This window comes from Dipodomys merriami, unplaced genomic scaffold, assembly GCF_024711535.1.
Source record: "Dipodomys merriami isolate MVZ:Mamm:240054 unplaced genomic scaffold, mDipMer1.0.p SCAF_20, whole genome shotgun sequence".
NCBI classification, from domain to species: Eukaryota; Metazoa; Chordata; class Mammalia; order Rodentia; family Heteromyidae; genus Dipodomys; species Dipodomys merriami.
This window is the reverse complement of record NW_027203382.1, coordinates 27,440,010-27,460,196: the sequence shown is the minus strand read 5'-3', so window position 1 is coordinate 27,460,196 and position 20,187 is coordinate 27,440,010. Positions and strand designations below refer to the sequence as shown.

The 20,187-nt window shown below is 40.3% G+C and overlaps 1 protein-coding gene across 5 annotated transcripts in view; it reads right to left on the bottom strand.

The window, feature by feature from the left end:
* Positions 1–20,187, bottom strand: part of Bdp1 (BDP1 general transcription factor IIIB subunit) — a 105,183-nt gene that overhangs the window by 57,321 nt on the left and 27,675 nt on the right. For 4 of the 5 annotated variants that reach the window (XM_070031314.1, XM_070031315.1, XM_070031317.1 and 1 more), the window contains exons 11-19: positions 18,743–18,884; positions 14,943–15,101; positions 12,822–12,969; positions 10,705–10,796; positions 8,546–8,738; positions 6,658–6,776; positions 4,682–5,768; positions 2,626–2,831; positions 263–485 (exon numbers count right to left, since the gene is read on the bottom strand). In XM_070031314.1, coding sequence (XP_069887415.1) covers positions 263–485; positions 2,626–2,831; positions 4,682–5,768; positions 6,658–6,776; positions 8,546–8,738; positions 10,705–10,796; positions 12,822–12,969; positions 14,943–15,101; positions 18,743–18,884 — 2,369 coding nt within the window. The remainder of the gene's footprint in view (positions 1–262; positions 486–2,625; positions 2,832–4,681; positions 5,769–6,657; positions 6,777–8,545; positions 8,739–10,704; positions 10,797–12,821; positions 12,970–14,942; positions 15,102–18,742; positions 18,885–20,187) is intronic. The other variant, XM_070031318.1, reaches the window with a different exon arrangement.

The following is a 20,187-nucleotide window of genomic DNA, read 5'->3' as shown; positions in this document are numbered from 1 at the left end:
CCAGGGCCTCAGGCATGCAAGGCAAGCGCTCTACCACTGAGCCACCTTCCCAGCCCCCTAAATAATCTTTCCACAATACAACACACTACATACTTGCATATCCAAGATTTTTAAATAAACTACATTAATGTTGTGGTATATTGTTAATGTAGTTTCTGTAAGCACATGATCAGTATCAAACACAGTAAACATTACAGGAACCTGGAAAATTTTACTAACCATAGTAACACAAAAACCCAAAACATTCCACTTTATCACTCACATGTTGAAAAGAGAGAATATTAGTTGGCTCAACATCTTGCTGTACCACAACAGTCTTTATTTCATGTGTTTCTGACTTCTTTGCAGACAAATATTTTTCTGAGTCTGTAGTCTCTTTCTTTAAAGATGCTCGTACTAAGTTTGGTTTTGGTCTTTTGAATCGACTTCTCACAACTGGTACTGGTTTACTTTCAACTGGCTTCTGTTCTTGAGGAAGAGATTTGCTTTTGGAACAAGGATTATAAAACTTTAGGATGAACTGAAACATTGGAATTTAGGATAATCTTAAGAGATTAATAGTAAAAATGTAATGGGGGAAGGGGGGAAATAGGGGCAATAATGTTGTGCTTGAGACTTTGCTCTTGCTAGATAAGCAGTTAACCACTTCAACCACATTCCCAGTACTTCAACTCTGAGATTAAAAAAGCAAAATGGTTTCATGCTTTTGCCCAAGGTGATCTCAGCTAGTAATTCTCATTCTTCACTGGAATATAAATCAAACTGGAGTATGGCTCAAGTAGTAAAGTACCTGCCTAGCAACTGCAGATTTTGAGACAAATTCCCAGTACCAACAAAATTAAGAAAAAGAAAATACTGCTGTGTTTGATGGTCCCCTGAAAACCATGAGTGGTTAACCAGGTAGTAGTGGCTCACGCCTATAATCCTAGCTACTCAGGAAGCTGAGATCTAAGGATCATGGTTAAAAGCCAGCCCAGGCAGGAAAGTCCGTGACCCTCTTATCTCCAATTAATCACACAAAAAGCCAGAAGTGCTGAGGTGGCTCAAGTGGTACAAAGCTAGCCTTGAGCACAAAAAGACTCAGGGATAGCGCCCAGGTGCTGAGTTCAAGCCCCAGGACCAGCAAAACATAAAAAAATAAAAATAAAAAATGTGAGTGGTATAAACAGAACTACATTGACAATTTTTGCATAAAGAAAACACTAGTCTAGGGCCAGGACCAGTGGTCATGTCTGTAATCCTAGTTACTCAGGAGGCTGAAATCTTAAGTTCCATGTCTGAAGCCAGCCAGGGCAGGAAAGTTTATATCCAATAACTTACTAAAAAGCCAGAAGTAGAATTCTGGCTCCAGTGGTAGAGTACTAGGCCTTAAACAAAAGCAACTCAGGGACAGTGCCCAGGCACTGAGTTCAGGCCCAAGGAACAGGACAAGAAAGAAAAAAAAAGGAAGGAAGGGAGGGAAGAAGGAAGAAACTGGGGGGAGAGAGGAAGGGAGGGAAGGAAGGAAGGAAGAAAGGAAGGAAGGAAGGAATTGTGGGGGAGCCGGGCGCTGGTGGCTCACGCCTGTAATCCTAGCTACTCAGGAGGCTGAGATCTGAGGATCACGGTTCAAAGCCAGCCCGGGCAGCAGAGACCCTGAGACTCCTATCTCCAATAAACCACTAGAAAACCGGAAGTGGCGCTGTAGCTCAAGTGGTAGAGCGCTCGCCTTGAGCTGAAGAGCTGAGGGACAGTGCCCAGGCCCAGAGTTCAGGCCCCACGACCGACCAAAAAAAAAAAAAAAAAAGAAATTGTGGGGGAGAAGAAGGGAGGGAGGTGGCGGAGGTGGAGGAGGAGGAGGAGGAAGGAGGGAGGGAGGGAAGGAAGGAGGGAGGGAAGGAGAAAACACCAGTCTGTAAACTCCATGTGGACTTATGACTATGTATCACATGTAACTTTGTAGTTGTTAATCTCATTACCAACTGCCAGAATAACCTCAATCCTCCCTCCTGGTATACCCAAAATATCTTAAAATTTCTAATACTACCAGGCAAACATGATTTATGTAATGTATACATGGAGTTTGTTTGTTTGTTTTTGGGGGGGTCCAGTCATGGGGCCTGAACTCTGGGCCTGGGCACTGTCCCTCAGCTCTTCAGCTCAAGGCTAGCGCTCTACCACTTGAGCCACAGCGCCACTTCTGGCTTTTTTATTTTTGCATATATGGTACTGAGGGATCGAACCCAGGGCCTCAGGCATGCAAGGCAAGTGCTCTACCACTGAGCCATCTTCCCAGCCCCTATGTGGACTTTTAATATTGGGTCATTAATTATAGCAAATTTACCATATGTAAGATTCTAATAATAGGAGAAATGTTTTATGCATACACAGAGTTTCTGTCAGTCTTCACATACTTTCTGTAACTTTCAAACTTATAAAATAAATGCTTATTGGGGAGTTTTTTTTAAACACACACACACACACACACACACCAACGAGTTTTTTTTAACACACACACACACACACACACACACACACACACACACACACACACACACACACACACACACACACACACACACACACACACACACACACACACACACACACACACACACACACACACACACACACACCAACTTGTACCTTAAGTTACTCGCTGACAAGTGTTCTGCATTATCTGTAGGTTGTACCACCTGATCTGCATTATCTGTAGGTTGTACAACCTGATTTGCTTCACAAAGCCCAGAACTCTGTGAAAAAGTCTTCAAATGACTTGACACTTCCTTTTCAGAACTTTCTTTCTCTTTTGTAGATGTACACATCACCGAGGCTGCTTCAGTTCTAATGTTCTAAAGCAAAAACCAAAGTAAAGCTAAATATACACAACTTTCATAAACATTTCAAACCAAAGCCTACAATTTTCTAGACACAATCCTTTAAAAAGTTAAGCTTGTTTTTTTAACTTTCAAGTAAGACTGACTACAAATGTTAAAACATAGAACTCTAGAATATCTTCCTTTTATATTGTATTTTATAATTACTCCAAACCATAAATCCCATTATATCTTTTTAAAAAACTTTAAAAATTAGAAAAATAGTCCTAAAAAATGTTTCAAGTGGTGCTGGAACAGTGGCTCAGTGGTAGAGTGCTTGCCTCATATGCATGAGGCCCTGGGTTCAATTCCTCAGCACCATATAAGCAGAAAAGCCAGAAGTGGCGCTGTGGCTCAAGTGGTACAGCGCTAGCTTTGAGCTAAAGAGCTGAGGGACAGCACTCAGGCCCAGAGCTCAGGCCCCATAACCAACAACAACAAAAAAAAAAAGTTTCAAGTGTATGAACTTAAATAAGGGAACTGTCAAGAAAAAGGAATTTTTATTAAGTGAAGAGAATGTTAGTAAGAAAAGAAATAAAGAGAGAAACAGAAATAACCATGGGCAAGAGAAATAATTCCAGCTTCATAAAGTTAGTACATATCCAGTCCAATTTTATGTATTTCTTTAACCAACACCAAATTGCCATGAGAAATAGTACCTATTTAAGTTTCTGTTTGCTTTGTTTTTAAAGAAAACAAATTAGAGGTGGCTTACACCTACAATACTAGCTATTCAGGAGGTTGAGATCTGAAGATTACAATTCAAATAAAGACCAGGCAAACAAATCAATGACACACTTATTTCCAATTAACCAGCAAAAAGCCAGAAGCAGAGGTGTAGACCAAGTGGGAGAACACCAGTTCTGAGTGAAAAAAAAGCCAAGCAAGTGCACAAGATCTCGAGTTTAAGTCCGAATATGGGTGTGTGCATACGTGTGTACACATACACAAATGTTGTTAAACAATCCTGAAACACAAAATTCAGGCTAAAAGAAGACTTTAGGTTTTCAGAGACTTTAAGTGCTATTGAATTTAAGGGCAATAATCATGAAATAATGTGAAGTTATTTTGGCAACTTTTCTCTGAAAAAGTATTCCAAAAAAAAAAATTTTTTTGCCAGTACTGGGGCTTGAACTCAGGGCCTTGGCTCTGTCCCTGAGCTTCAATGTGTTCAAAGCTAGAGTTCTACCACTTGGGATACAACACTTCTGGTTTTTTCTGAGTAGTTTAGTGAAGATAAGAGTGTCACAGACTTTCCTGACCAGGCTAGCCTCAAACAGTGACCTCAGATCTCAGCCTCCTAAGTAGTTAGCATTAACTAGTGTGAGCCACCAGCTTCACAATGAATTTATTTATGTATTTATTTATGTATTTATTTATGTATTTATTTAGTCAGCCATGGGGCTTGAACTCAGGGCCTAGGCATTGTCCCTGAGCTTCTTTTGTTCAATGATAGCACTCTACCACTTGAGCCATAATACCACTGCTAGCTTTTTCTGTTTATGTGGTACTTAGGTATCAAACCCAGGGCTTCATGCATGCTAGGCAAGTACTCTACCACTAAACTACCTTCCCAGGCCTCAAAAATGTTTAAAGAAGGGCTGGGAAGGTAGCTCAGTGGTAGAGTGCTTGCCTTGCATGCATGAGGCCCTGGGTTCGATTCCTCAGCACCACATAAACAGAAAAAGCCGGAAGTGGTGCTGTGGCTCAAGCGGTAGAGCGCTCGCCTTGAGCTGAAGAGCTGAGGGACAGCGCCCAGACCCAAAGTTCAGGTCCCTGACTGGTGTAAAAAAAAAAAAATGTTTAAAGAAGAGAAAAATACATACTTCCATATCACATGAAGGCATAGGGCTGCAGTCACTACTACTGCTCTGCAATACATTTGTCTCATTTTGTTTTGAAGTACCAGATTCCTCTGCTGCATTTTCCTTTGGAGAAATGTCTATATTTCCATCTTCTTCCAAGTCTGCCATTACTTCTTTAGTACTATTGATCTCTTCAGAAATTTCTCTTCCTGTGTCTTTGAAATCTGCCTCAGTTTCCTCAATGGCAGTTAACCTTCCTGATACTATCTCCATCAGGGAAATGTCTCCTTTTCCAGTTTCACTGAAATCAATTTCCCGTTTTCCAGTAACACCAGCCTCCTCTAATACCTTTACTCCTTGGGATGATTCTCCTCCGATTTCTTTCAAATATATTTTCATTTCATCTATAGTTTTGGCCTCCTCTTGGGCCTTTAGCAGTGCAGATCTTTCTCTTCCCTCAGTTTCTTCTAAATCTCTTTTGTTAGTAGTAACAATCATTTCTGATGTTCTCTCTTTTCCAGTTTCTTTCACACTCATCTCCATCTCAATTACAGGCTTGTCTACATCAGGGCCACTTTCTTGTGGAACTATTTCCCTTCCACTTTCTTCCAAATTTGTGTCATTTTCCTCAGTGGTATCAATCAACTCAGGTATTGTCTCCTTTGAAGAAACCTCTTTTCTAGCTGATCTCAAAGCAGTCTCTGTTTCTACAGTGATATCAATCATTCCCTGTACTGTCTCTTTTGGGGAAATCTCTCTTTCAATTCCTTTCAAATCTGTCTCCATTTCCCCAGTGATGTCAGTCATTTCTGGAATGATCTCACTGGGAGAGATGTCACTTCTTCCAGTTGCTTTTAAATCTGAGTCCAATTCCTTAGTACTAGCAGTTGTACTTGGTACCTTCTCCCCAGGTGAAGTATCTAGTCTTACAGTTTCTCTCAAAGTTGCTGTTAGTTCTTGAGAGACAAGAATTTCTTCTGGCACCTCTCCCTTTGAGGAAATTTCTCTTTTTCCATTTCTTCTTCCTATATTTGGCTTTGGCTTCTGAAATAGAGTCCTTTGAATTGAGACTTGTTTGAGTACATTTGTTTCATTATCCTCTGGAATGCTTATGGGGGGATAAAAAAGAAATCTTAAATTAGACTGAAAGTTGAGAGGATGGATGAGAAATAACTATGGAAACACAAGAAGTCTTAAAACTACAAACTATTAAAGCCAGTCATGGTGTTGCACACCTGTAATCTCAGCATTCAAGACACTGAAGCAGGAGGATATTTAAGGCCAGTGTAAGCTGCACAAGGAGACTCTAACTATGAAGAAATGTATCAATGTAAGGGAAGGAGGGAGGAAGAAAGGGAAGTTAAAGCAAAACAGTGATGAAGAAAGTGATCTCAGGAGGCTGAGGTCTAGGTATAAAGGTTCAAGGTTTGAAGCCAATTAAGGCAGAAATATTGATTAGATTATTTTGGCCAGTTAACCACCAAAAAGCCAGAAGTACAACTGTGGCTTGGTAGAGCACTAGCCTTAAATGAAAGGGCTAAGGAACAGAGCTCAGGCCCTGAATTCAGAACTAGCCCAAAAGAAAGAATGAATTCAGAACAGAAAGGAAGGAAGGGAGGGAGGGAGGGAGGGAGGGAGGGAGGAAGGGAGGGAGGGAGGGAGGGGAGAAAGGGGAGGGAAGGGGAGGGAAGGGAAGGAGGGGAGGGAAGGGAGAAAAAGGAAAAAAACAAAAATGAGGGCCATAAAACTTTATATAAAACTTTAAAATTAGGGGATGGGAATATAGCTTAGTGGTAGAGTGCTTTCCTACCATGCAAGAAGCCCTGAGTCTGATTCCTCAGTACCACATAAACAGAAAAAGCCAGAAGTGGTGCTGTGACTCAAGTGGTAGACCAAAAGAAGCTCAGGGACAGTACCCAGGCCCTAAGTTCAAGCCTCAGGACTTGCTAAAAAAAAAAAAAAAAGTTAAAATTACATGACCATTAAGTAATGCTTACCTTAGATACTGATTAAGATCTTTGGACTCATCTGGCTGTACATTAGTCTTCTCAGATTCTGATATGGTATCTTCGCACTGGAAGTTTTTACAGGTCTGATCCGTTGTTTGTGGAGTAATCTTAACAGCAAACAAAAATGTTACTGTTTTAGATTTACCATAAGAACTATGGGTATAGCTGGACGCAGGTGGCTCACGCCTGTAATCCTAGCTACTCAGGAGGCTGAGATCTGAGGATCGCGGTTCAAAGCCAGCCCGGGCAGGAGAGAAGGAGAGACCGTGAGACTCCTATCTCCAATAAACCACTAGAAAACCGGAAGTGGCGCTGTAGCTCAAGTGGTAGAGCGCTCACCTTGAGCTGAAGAGCTGAGGGACAACGCCCAGGCCCAGAGTTTAAGCCCCACAACCGCCAAAAAAAAAAAAAAAAAGAACTATGGGTATTGTTTAAGGGGTATGATCCTCAATGCTCACAGAATACAAAAACCAAAAGTAAATTTACAACAAAACAAGTAAATTTGAAAAACTTCAATGAAAATTGTTACTTAGCTAACCCTAGTTGTGCACTACTTGGAGTAAGAGATCAAGAGAATAAATGTGACATTTAAAAAGATGAGATCTGGGCTGGGAATGTGGCTCAGTGGTATTCCTACCATGCATGAAGCCCTGGGTTCCATTCCTAAGGACCACATAAATTGAAAAAGCTCGAAGTGGCACTGTGGCTCAAGTGATAGAGTGCTAGCTTGAGCCTTGAGCACAGAGAGACTCAGGCCCAGAGCCCAGGCCCTGAGTTCAAGCCCCAGGACTGGCAAAAATAAAAACAAGTGAGATCTCCTGTCAACAAGTATGCTAGACATGGCAGCCCATGTCTGTAATCCTATCTACGCAGGAGAAGTAAATGAATTATGATTGAATTGCAGCACAGGGTAAAAAAACCAAGATCCTCTCCAATAAAAAGACATGGTAGAACCCCTATCTAGCAAACTAAAAGAATAAAATTCAAATCCTAGTATAACAAAAAAAATTGAATAAAAAACTTTTAAAAATTTAATTGGATATAATAAAAAATTAAAAGTTTGAAGTTCATAATTATAAAATGATATCCAAAAAATGCTTTCTAAAGTTTCTGTTTTTGCCTTTCCCTTTAGGTATGTAAGAAAACTCCCTAAGGCACCAACTATACTCAAAGTCTTCACCTCCACTGTTCTCCGACCAACCACAAAGCAATGCTTCAGTCTCATGTGTTTCAGTCTCATCCTCAGAATTACACCATGATTCATCTTTCCAAATTCTTCTAATTGTTATAATTATATTATAAATCATAGGAATTAAACCATGAAGAAATACTAATAAGCTGAGGATGTAGCATAGTGGTAAAGTACTTGCCTAGGATATGCAAGGCCTTGAATTAAACTCCCATTCACCACAAACAGAAAACCAAAGCAAAATTCATAATCTTATTCTTAGAATTATGCTTTAGTGGGAAGCTTTTAACTTTTTAAATTTGTTTAAGACAAACAGTAATAAGTCACATAATTACCTATCTCCATTTGTGAATTGGTGGGTAGTGACTCAGTAGTAAAGTACTTCCCAAGAATGCATAAGTTTGGCTGGGCGCCAGTGGCTCACGCCTATAATCCTAGCTACTCAGGAGGCTGAGATCTGAGGATCACAGTTCAAAGCCAGGGCAGGAAACTCCATGAGACTCTTATCTCCAATAAACCACTAGAAAACCCCACTAGAAAACTTTAAAATAAGCAAAGCTGCTAAGAGATACTGACCACAAATATAGTATGTTAGCACAAATTATATAGCAATGATGTTTTTAAAAGGTCAAGAGGCTTATGGTAAACCTTATTTAGCAAAATGTGGAATAGAATCAAAGTACTTACATCTCTATCAACACAAGATTCATTCCCATTCTTCTCTATATTGTCCCCAATTTTTTCCTGTGGTGTGATAATTTCTTTTCTTTCTGAAGCTTTCCCTACATTTGGCTTTGGTCGTAATCGGCCCCGCATTGGTCGTACAGGTTTGCAAGCCTTTGGCTGATTATCTTCCTGCAGACAAGTTTTTTCACTCAAACTAGAACCACAAAGAGAAAAAAAAAAATCAGTGCTTAATCAAACTTACCAAAGTTGCTTCTCTTTCAGTATTTCCTTCTCCCTGGTTTTATCAATAAGTAAACCAGGAAATTCTCAAAAGAGCTCAAGAACATCTTCAAAAATACTCACAGAGCCGGGCGCTGGTGGCTCACGCCTGTAATCCTAGCTACTCAGGAGGCTGAGATCTGAGGATCACAGTTCAAAGCCAGCCCGGGCAGGAGAGACCGTGAGACTCCTATCTCCAATAAACCACCAGAAAACCGGAAGTGGCGCTGTAGCTCAAGTGGTAGAGCGCTCGCCTTGAGCTGAAGAGCTGAGGGACAGCGCCAGGCCCAGAGTTCAAGCCCCACGACCGACAAAAAAAAAAAAAATACTCACAGATGGATATAGCACTATTTAGAGGAGACATAATTCTGAAACTTGACTAAAGTATTTGTTGTTGTTGTTGTTGTTTTTGTCCGTTATGGGGCTTGAACTCTGGACTTGGGTGCTGTCCCTGAGCTCTTCAGCACAAGGTGAGCACTCTACCGCTTGAGCCACACTGTCACTTCTGCTTTTCTAATGGGTTATTGGAGGTAAGAGTCTCACAGAGTTTCCTGCCCAGACTTGGCTTTGAACCGTGATCCTCAGATCTCAGCTAGGATTATAAGGATGAGCTACCGGCTCCCGGCTTCAACTAAAATATTTGTATGCCAGGTAAATACAGTGACTGACACCAGTAAGTCTAGCTAATAATAGGAGGTAAAGAATGAATGGCAAGTTCATTATTACAGGCCAGCCCAGGAATAATATTCATAAAACTCTATTCTAACTGGAAATAAAAAGCCTATTGTGGTAATAGGTGCCACATGGGAAGCATAAATAGGAAGATCCCATTCTAAACTAGCATAGGCATAAATGAAATATTCTATCTGAAAAATAATGAAAGTAAAAAGGGCTAGGGGCATGGCTAAAATGGTAGAGGACCTACCTAGCAAGCACATGGCCCTGAATTCAAACCCCAGCACTAAAACAAAATTTAAGTGAATTTCATTGCAAAATTAGTAAAAATCTTGTTTGATAAGCACATGATACTATTATTCCTCATTCATTCATTCATTCAGGATACTATTGTATAATTCAGAGGATTAGTTAAAACTTACAAAAAGTACTTCATTAACTAGCCCAAAAATCTACTATCAAGCCAGGTGACAGAGGCTCACAGCTATAATCCTAGCTACTCAGGTGGCTGAGATCTGAGAGTCACAGTTCAAAGTCAGCCTGGGCAGAAATCTTATCTCCAATAAACCAATAAACCACCCAGAAAACCAGAAGTGGCCGCTGTGGCTCAAAGTGGTAGAGGGCTCCCTTTGAGCTGAAGAACACCAGGATCAGCACAAAAAGAAAAAAAGAAAAGAATTATGGGGCTGGAGAGATGACTCAGTAGTAGAGCTTGCCTTGCATGCATGAGGTCCTCGATTCCATTCCTCAGCACCAGATAAGCAGAAAAAGGTGGAAGTGGGGCTGAGGCTCAAGTGGTACAGGGCTAGTCTACAGCTGAAGAGCTGAGGGACAGCGCCCAGGCCCAGAGTTCAGGCCGCACAACTGACAAAAAAAAATATAAAAGTTGGCCGGGTGCCGGTGACTCACCCCTGTAATCTTAGCTACTCAGGAGGCTGAGATCTGAGGATCACCGTTCAAAGCCAAAGCCAGCCAAAGCCAGCCGGGGGCAGCAAAGTTCATGAGACTCTTATCTCCAATAAATCACTCAGAAAACCAGAAGTGGTACTGTGGCTCAAGTGGTAGAGTGCTAGCCTTGAGCTGAAGAGCTCAGGGGCAGTACCCAGGCCCAGAGTTCAAGCCCCATGACAGACAATCAATCAATCAATCAATCAATGTGAAAAAGAAAGAATTATATTAGTCATTCCTATAAGTTATTCCTTTTACACTACTTCCCAAGTACTTACGTAGATACAGTGTCAGCTTCTGAGTCCTCTCTTCTTGTACTCTCTAATTCTGAACTGTCAATTACATTCCTCTTCTCCTTTTCCATGGAATCCTATGAATTTAATTTTTCATACTTTAATCTACTTTCCATAAAAAGTAGATAAAAAAACCACAAAGATAGGATAAATGTAAAAAGAGTGATTACATCTGAATAATAAAACAATTTTTGTTTTCATTTGTAGGTGAATGTATTTCTTTTGTCATAATGAAACATTTATTTGTATACAAATAAAAAACCAATGAAATCTGTATTTCTAAATAACAAAATTGCAAATAATTTCTTTTCATCCTTGCAATAATCTGAAATTACAAATTTCTAGAATAAATTATAAGATTAATATAAGTACAGTTTTAAAGAAATGAAAATGAAGTTAGGTCTCAGGAGGCTGAGATTTGTGGCTCAAGGTTCAAAATCAGCCCAGGCAGAAAGTCTTTGAGATTTTTATCTCCCAAGTAACCACCAGAAAACAGGAAGTAGTGCTGTGGCTCTAAGTGGTAGAGTGCTAGACTTGGGCAAAAGAGTACAGGGATAGAGCCAAGCCTTGAGTTCAAGCCCACAACTGACAAGAAAGAAAGAAAGAAAAAGAAAGAAAGAAAGAAAGAAAGAAAGAGCCCGCACTGATGGCTCACACCTATAATCCTATTCAAGAAGCTAAAAAAATCTGAGGATTGTGGTTTGAAGCCAGCCTCTCTAGTAACCACCAAAAAGCCAGAAGTGGATCTGTGGCTCAAGTGGCAGAGAGCTAGCCTTCAGCAAGAAAAGCTCAGGAATAGTGTCCAGAAACTGAGTTTAAACACATGAGTAACACAAGAAAAAAAAGAATGTTAAAGGCTGAGAATGTGGCTCAGTAGTAGAAGCACTTGATTATAATAAGCTTAAGGCCTTGGCTTCAATTCTCAGAACCATAAAAACAAAAGCCAAAAATAAAATTATGATAAAGATATTTCACATGAGAGAAAAAAAACGATTATTTTTAAAGTTATTTACAATTAGAAGAATGTAATTTTCAGAAGAATAAACAATACATTTATTTAATGCCAATAGAATCTTTCCTTCTGGATAAAACCATAGAAATATTTAAAATATGGGGCTGGGAAGGTGGCTCAGTGTAGAGTGCTTGCCTTGCATGCATGAGGCCCTGGGTTCGATTCCTCAGCACCACATAAGCAAAAAGAAAAAAGCCGGAAGTGGCGCTGTGGCTCAAGTGGTAGAGTGCTAGCCTTGAGCTGAAGAGCTGAGGGACAGTACTCAGGCCCAGAGTTCAAGCCCCAGGACCAGCCAAAAAAAAAAAAAGAAAGAAAGATATATTTAAAATAGCCAAATTTGGGGCTGGGAAGGTGGCTCAGTGGTAGAACACTTGCCTTGCATGCTTGAGGCCCTGGGTTCGATTCCTCAGCACCACATAAGCAAAAAGAAAAAAGCCGGAAGTGGTGATGTGGCTCAAGTGGTAGAGTGCTAGCCTTGAGCTGAAGAGCTGAGGAACAGTGCCCAGGCCCAGAGTTCAGGCCCCACGACTGGACCCAAAAAAAATAAATAAATAAAATAAAATAGCCAAATTTGATGGTACAAACATATAATCCCAGGATTCAGGGAGGACAAGAAAAGTACAAGCATAAATGTGACATTATAGAGGCTGTGTTAATAACTTAATGTGTAGCTTAAGAAATATTTGGGAGGCTGGGAAGGTGGCTCAGTGGTAGAGTGCTTGCCTTGCATGCATGAGGCCCTGGGTTCAATTCCTCAGCACCACATCAGCAGAAAAAGCCAGAAGTGGCACTGTGGCTCAAGTGGTAGAGCACTAGCCTTGAGTTGAAGAGGTGAGGGACAATGCCCCAGGCCCAGAGTTTAGGCCCTATAACCAACAAAACAAAAAAATGGAACAACCATTTTATATGAAGGAAATAAACTTATAAACACTGAGAATCTTTGAAATAATACAACTAGTAAAATAAGAAACAACGTTTAATGCCTTACCTTTTTGCATTCATTTTAATATCAGTTAAGAGCAGCTGGTAAATATTATCTACTTAGGAATAAATTTTATAATTTTAATATCCATAAAATATCTTACCATACCTTTTCAACTGAATTGTCTGACTGTGAACTCTTGCTCTCGGCATCTGTTTTGCCTAATTTTTTCCCAATTGCCCTGGACAGATTAGGTTTAGGTCGTTGGTGACGAACTCTCAACAATGGTTTGATATTTTCTGCTTGATCAATTTCCCTAAGAAAAGTCAATACTATTTAAATTGAGAACAATATACATTCATATACAAATAGAACTATAAACACTGAGGGACTGAGGATATAGCTCAAAAGTAGAGCACTTTGCAAAAGGCCATGGGTTCCATTTAAACAATGAGATGTACAAGCCGTTAAGTCGAAAAACAAACTTTACACCTTTGGGGGGGGGGGAGGAGAGGATACGAAGGGATGGGAAGAGGAAACAAAGGAGGAGGCTACAATGCTTGATAAGAAATGTGCTCATTATCTTACCCATGTAATTGTAACCCCTCTGTACAGTATTTTCACAAAAAAAAAAAAGGCCATGGGTTCAATACTCAGCACCACCAAAAAATAATAATAATAACCCTTTCAGAATCTTGAAAAAATATTTAAAAGCTTCCTTATTATAATACCAAAGAAAACTGAAAGATCAGACTAGATAGAGTCTAAATTGTTCTTATAAATGGCTATCACAGGATTAGAGGCATGGCTCAAGTGGTAGGATGCCTGCCAATAAGTATCAGAAAGTGTCAATACCGAGTTCAAGTCCCAGCCACAAAAAAAAAAAAAATAATAATTTCTCATTAAAAACTACGAAGGGGGGCTGGGAAGGTGGCTCAGTGGTAGAGTGCTTGCCTTGCATGCCTGAGGCCCTGGGTTCGATTCCTCAGCACCACATTAAGCAAAAAGAAAAAAGCCGGAAGTGGCACTGTGGCTCAAGTGGTAGAGCGCTAGCCTTGAGCTGAAGAGCTGAGGGACAGCGCCCAGGCCCAGAGTTCAGGCCCCACGACCGGACCCAAAAAAAATAAAAAAAAAAAAAAAAAAAAAAAAACTACGAAGGAAGGTTGGGAAAGGTGGCTAAGTGGTAGAGTGCTTGCCTTGCATGCATGAGGCCCTGGGTTCAATTCGTCAGCACCACTCAAGCAGAAAAGGCCAGAATGGTGCTGTGGCTCAAGTGGTAGAACGCTAGCCATGAGCTGAAGAGCTGAGGGACAGCACCCAGGCCAAGAGTTCAAGCGCCATACCCAACAAAGAAAAAAACACTACCCAGGTGTTGGAGGTGTGGACTCTAGGAATTCACACACAACGAAACCAAAGGAGTATATTCTTAGGGGAGGAATACAAAGGTGAAATGCCTATGTGCCTCTAATCATATAAAGTAATATTTATCAATCAAAATGAATTCTAGCAAATGGAAACAAGAGGTTTTATCTTTATTGGGGTTTGTTTTGTTTTGTTTTTGTCGGTCGGTCGTAAGGCCTGAACTCTGGGCATGGGCTCTGTCCCTCAGCTTTTTAGCTTAAGGAGATTGATCTACCCACCTGAGCTACAGTACCACTTCCAGTTCTCTGGTGGTTAATTGGAGATCAGAGTCTCACCCCCTTTCCTGCCTGGCTGGTTTGAACCAGATCATAGCTAAGATTACAGGCATGAACCACAGGTGCCAGGCTTTTTTCTTTTTGTCTTATTTGTTTATCTGTCTTAGGGAAGGTAAGGGGAGGGAGGGTCACAGACCTGAAGGACAAAGGGTGAACAAATGCAGTAGTGGTACTCACTACACACAATGTTGAAAATGTACTATACAACTGTGGGTGAGGATGGGAGAGGAAAACTGGGAGACAGTAAGGGAAGGGGTGAGACTGTCTAAAATTACCTGACTTACCTAACTGTAACTATTTATACATCACAACTTTATAATGACAACTTAAAAATTGTTATTTTTAAATAACAGGAGTGGATCAGTTGGTAGTGCACTAGCCAATGAGCGAAAACATCAGATACCAAGTTCAAGTCCCAGTCTAGGATCTCAAAAAGAAAAACACTATCCAAAGTTGAGGGTGTAGCTCAATACAACACTTGCCTAATATGTACAACACCTTGGATTTGATCCATATCATCACAAAACAGGAGAGTTGGGAAAATATTTAAGAACAAATACTTGAAATAAATCTTATGATGTAAAATACTTACACTGATTTTTTCTCTAAGTCAACATGTTTTCCTTCTGTACAACTACTGTCAGAATTATTCACTTCATAAAATGCTACATCTCCAACTTCTGATGGGGGTAAATCTGAAGTGCTTGATTCTGAAGACTTAGAAGCTATTGGCATGGTATCTGGTTGATTACTAAGGAAAGGAAATTAAATTATATTATCACAGAGGATTGAATTCCAAGTAACACGTTTTTGTTTTATGTTTTTTTGTCCGTTATGGGGCTTGAACTCTGGGCCTGAGCGCTGTTCCTCAGCTGTTCAGTTCAAGGCTAGTGCTAGACCACTTGAGCCATAGCGCCTCTTACTAACACATGTTTTTATACTATTTTAAAAGATGTTAAGGGCCAAGTGACCATGGCTCACACTTGTAATCCTAGCTACTCAGGAGGCTCAGACCTAAGGACCATGGCTTAAAGTCAGTCTAGACAAATCCAAGAAACTGTTATCTACAATGAGCAAAAATGCTGGAGGTAAAAAAGCTAAGGGAGAACATAAGGTCTTGAGTTCAAACCCCAAACGCACATCAGCATACACAAACATACATACAAACACACATACAAAAAGTCATATAAAGTACAATTCATACAAGTACAAGTTGAAACCAGGAATAACTATATTATGAAATGTAAATTTTTTAAATGATGGCCATATATTATCACTGTTTCAACACACAAACAGATCTAGTCATAGTTTCTTTGCTCATTTCTTTTTTCTAGTATTTGTCTTTTAACAGTATCAGAAGATCTCTATGTATATTGTTTGGTTAGATGAGGTACCAAAACTATACTATAGGAAAAGAACAATGTCTTCAACAAATGGTACTGGAAAAACTTAATATCTTTAAAATCTCTACAACGGTCTGGGAAGGTAGCTCAGTGGTAGAGTGCTTGCCTTGCATGCCTGAGGCCCTGGGTTCAATTCCTCAGCACCACATAAGCAGAAAAAGTCAGAAGTGGTGCTGTGGCTCAAGTGGTAGAGCACTATCCTTGAGCTGAAAAGCTGAGGGACAGCGCCCGGGCCCAGAGTTCAGGCCCCACAACTGACAAAAATAAATAAATAAAATAAAATAAAATCTCTACAAGAAGCCAAGACCCAGTGGATCATGCCTGTAATCCTATCTACTCAAGAAGCTGAGATCTAAAGAAAAAGGTTTGGTTTTCTTTTCGTGTTTTTTTTTTGGGGGGGGGGGCTTTGGAGGGGTTTGTTTGTTTTGGGGGGGGTCAATCGTGTGTCCTGAACTATGGGCCTGGGTGCTGTCCTTGAGCTCTTCAGCTCAAGGCTAGCGCTCTACCACTTGAGTCACAGCACCACTTCCGGCTTTGTCTGTTTATGTGGTGCTGAGGAATCAAACCCAGGGCCTCATGCATGCAAAGCAAGCACTCTACCACTGAACCACCTTCTCAGCCCCTGGAGTTTTTTTGTTTTGTTTTTGCCAGTCCTGGGGCTTGAACTCAGGGGCTGGGCTCTGTCCCTGCGCTTCTTTTGCTCAAGGCTAGCATTCTACCACTTCAACACAGGACCACTTCTGGCTTTTTCTGGTTATGTGGTACTGAGGAATAGAACCCAGGGCTTCTAGGCAAGCGTTCTACCATTAAGCCACATTCTCAGCCCTGAGGATAAAGGTCTGAAGTTAGCCCCAGCAAATAACTCCAGAATCAAATTTCCAATTAACCACCAACACATAAGAAGTGGAGGTATTGCCGGGCGCTGGTGGCTCACGCCTGTAATCCTAGCTACTCAGGAGGCTGAGATCTGAGGATCGTGGTTCAAAGCCAGCCCGGGCAGGAGAGACCGTGAGACTCCTATCTCCAATAAACCACCAGAAAACCGGAAGTGGCACTGTGGCTCAAGTGGTAGAGTGCTCGCCTTGAGCTGAAGAGCTGAGGGACAGCACCCAAGCCCAGAGTTCAAGCCCCATGACCAACAAAAAAAAAAAAAAAAGAAGTGGAGGTATGGCTTCAGTGATAGAGTGCTATCCTTGAGCAAACAGCCAAGAGAGGTTGTGAGGCTCTGAGTTCAAGCCCCAGAACCAGCACAAAAAAAATAAATTGATGGGGCTGGGAAGGTGGCTCAGTGGTAGAGCGCTTGCCTTGCATGCATAAGGCCCTAGGTTCGATTCCTTAGCACCACATAAGCAAAAAGAAAAAAAAGCCGGAAGTGGCGCTGTGGCTCAAGTGGTAGAGCGCTAGCCTTGAGCTGAGGGACAGCGCCCAGGCCCAGAGTTCAAGCCCACGACCAACAAAAAAAAAAAAAAAAAGGAAAGAAAAGAAAAGAAAATAGTATGGCAGTTTCTCAAATAAAAGAATAGTTGAGTGTTAGTGGCACACAGCTACTCAGAAGGCTGAAATATAAGGACGTTAGTCCAAAGACAGCCCACAGGTAAATCAGAGGTATGTGTGTGTGTGCTGTTCCTGGGTTTTTAACTCATGGCCAAAAGACTGTGGGTATGTATAGATCCGTGTAGGCGTGTGAGGGTGTTGTGTTGGTAGGTATGTGTAATAGGCATGTGTGTTAGTTGTCCCTTCACTCCACTGCCAGTTATTTTTATGCTTTATTAGGCTTAAGAGTCTTAGGCTTTCCTGTCCAGGCGGGCTTCAAACCACAATCCTCAGATCTCAGCCTCCTGAATAGCTACGATTACAAGTGTGAATCACTATTGCCCAGTTGAGACTCTTATCTCCAATCAAAACCAAAAATCCAGAAGCAGAATTGTAGCTTAAGTGGCAGACTATTAGTCTTAAGGGAAAAACGTCAAGCAAGAGCAAGACCCAGCACCAAAATATGTACATAAATAAGTAAATATATAATCTAGCAATCCCACTTCTAGGTATTTTCCAAAAGAATTGAAATCAGGATCTCAAAAGGTATTTAAATTCTTGTGTTCAGTGCAACATAACACACAATAGAAAAGAGATGGAAATCCAAATATCCATTAACTGACAAACAGATGAAGAGAATGCAATACATATAAGCAATACAATGCTATTCAACCAGGAAAGGGCTAAGTCTCTGCTGGTGCTTTAACTCAAAGATAAAGCATTTGCCTAAGGATGATACTATTCAAAAGAAGTGTTCTCATTACCTGATTTATATAACTGTAATCCCTCTGTACATCCTTTATAACAACAACAAAGTAAATTTAAAAACATAAACATACTAATTAAAAGTTACATTGGCAAAATAAACATCAAAAAAGAGAACCAGTAGGATATAGTAGCAAACATTTGTAATTCCAGAACTCTAGAAACTAAGGTAAGAAGATCCCAATTTAGAGGACAAACTGGGTTATATAGCAAGACTTTGTCTCAAAAGATTAAAAAAAAATTGTTTAAAGTACAATACAAGGCCGGGCACCTCACGCCTGTAATCCTAGCTACTCAGAGGCTGAGATCTGAGGATCACGGTTCAAAACCACCCAGGGCAGGAAAGTCCATGACACTCTTATTTCTAGTTACTCATCAGAAAGCCGGAAGTGGTACTGTGGCTCAAGTGGCACCTGCCTGGAGCTGAAGAGCCCAGGGACAGTGCCCAGGCCCAGAGTTTAAGCCCTAGGACCAACCAAAAAACAACAACAAATTACAATACACAGGACAGTATACAATGATAAAAGGCAATTTTAACAAGACACATTATTAGGTATATATGAACCAGAGCTTCAACATAAATTAAACAGAATGAAAAAAAACTAAAAGAAGAAACACAAATCTACTATTGACAGCCTTTCTCAGTAACGAGTAAAAGATGTAGATAAAGCCAATAAAGACCTACAAATACCTTGGTGGAAGGATGGGGTCAGTTCTCTTCTCAACTTTTTCTTTAGACACTAACCCCACAATGTCATCTACGTTTTCCCGACAGGAAAGCTGTTGTGTACTGCATTCTTCACTTGTCTCAGGACATAAAACATGACTGTTACCTAAGAATGTAAATTGTATGTTATTCTACAAAAGAAAATAAAATGCACTTTTTTTCCTTTTGGTGGTATTAGACTCTGAACTTAATGTTTCATATGTATTAGGCAGGCATTCAATTGGTTGAGCCACACCTCCAAGATAATATACTTTTATAAAGCAGAAGGAATTTACATTTAACATTTAAATTTCTTACAAAATATTGATCCATTCAACATGCAAGTTCTAATTCATAAGCCATACATCTGATTTACAGCACAGCAAAACTCTAAACCTCTTGTACATTTCGAAGATCAGTCCTGTTTCCTCTTCAGTTTCAGCAAATTCTTTTTATTTTTGTTTTGTTTTTCTGAGACAGAGTCTACGTATGTCACCCAGGTTGGCCTCCAATTGGAGATCCTCCTACCTTAGCTCCCCAAGTACAAAGATTATATGAGTGTTACCAAACTGAGCTACAACCTTCCTTTTACTTAATTTTTAAGTGGTTAAATTGATTTGGTTCATATTACTGGTTAAATTGATTTGGTTTACATTATTCCGGAAATTAAAGCAGACATTGCTAGTCTTTTGCTCTATCACAAGTAAAGTAACTGAAAATACATTATAGGTATCACTTATTGAATACTTAATAAATAGCATGAACTCTCAAGTCCAAGAAACACATTATCCCATTTAATGGGCCAGTACTCCTTTTTTGTTTTCCATTTGGTGGCACTGGGGGTTGAACTCAGGGTCTTGTGCTTGCCAGACAAGCACCCTACAACTTGAGCTATACCCCTAGTCCCAATTATCCCATTTAATAATCCAAGTAATCCTACTAAAAGGTACTACTATTATTAACCTCCTCATATACAATAATCATCTGAGTATAAAGATCTTAAGTGAGGGGCTCGGAATGTGGCTTAGTGGTAGAGTACTTGCATGAAGTCCTGGGTTCAACTCCTCAGTACCACATAAACACACAAAGCTGGAAGTAGTACGGTAGCTCAAGTGGTAGTACGCTAGCCTTGAGCAAAAAAGATGCTCAGGGATAGTGCCTAGGCCCTGAGTTCAAGCCCCAGGACTGGCCAAAAGAAAAAAAAAATAAGAAAGAAAAGAAAAGAAAAAGATCTTAAGTAACTTACCCAATGAAAGTCACTTACTATTTGTAAGTCAGATACAACTTGACTTACCTTAAAGAAAGAACTCAGACATAGTCATCTGTCTGATTTCTAAGTTCTGATTTGTAAATCATTAAATTATCCTGCATTATGAGTTATATAATAAAAGTCATAAAAAAGTAAATACTATTATGTATACATCTTACTA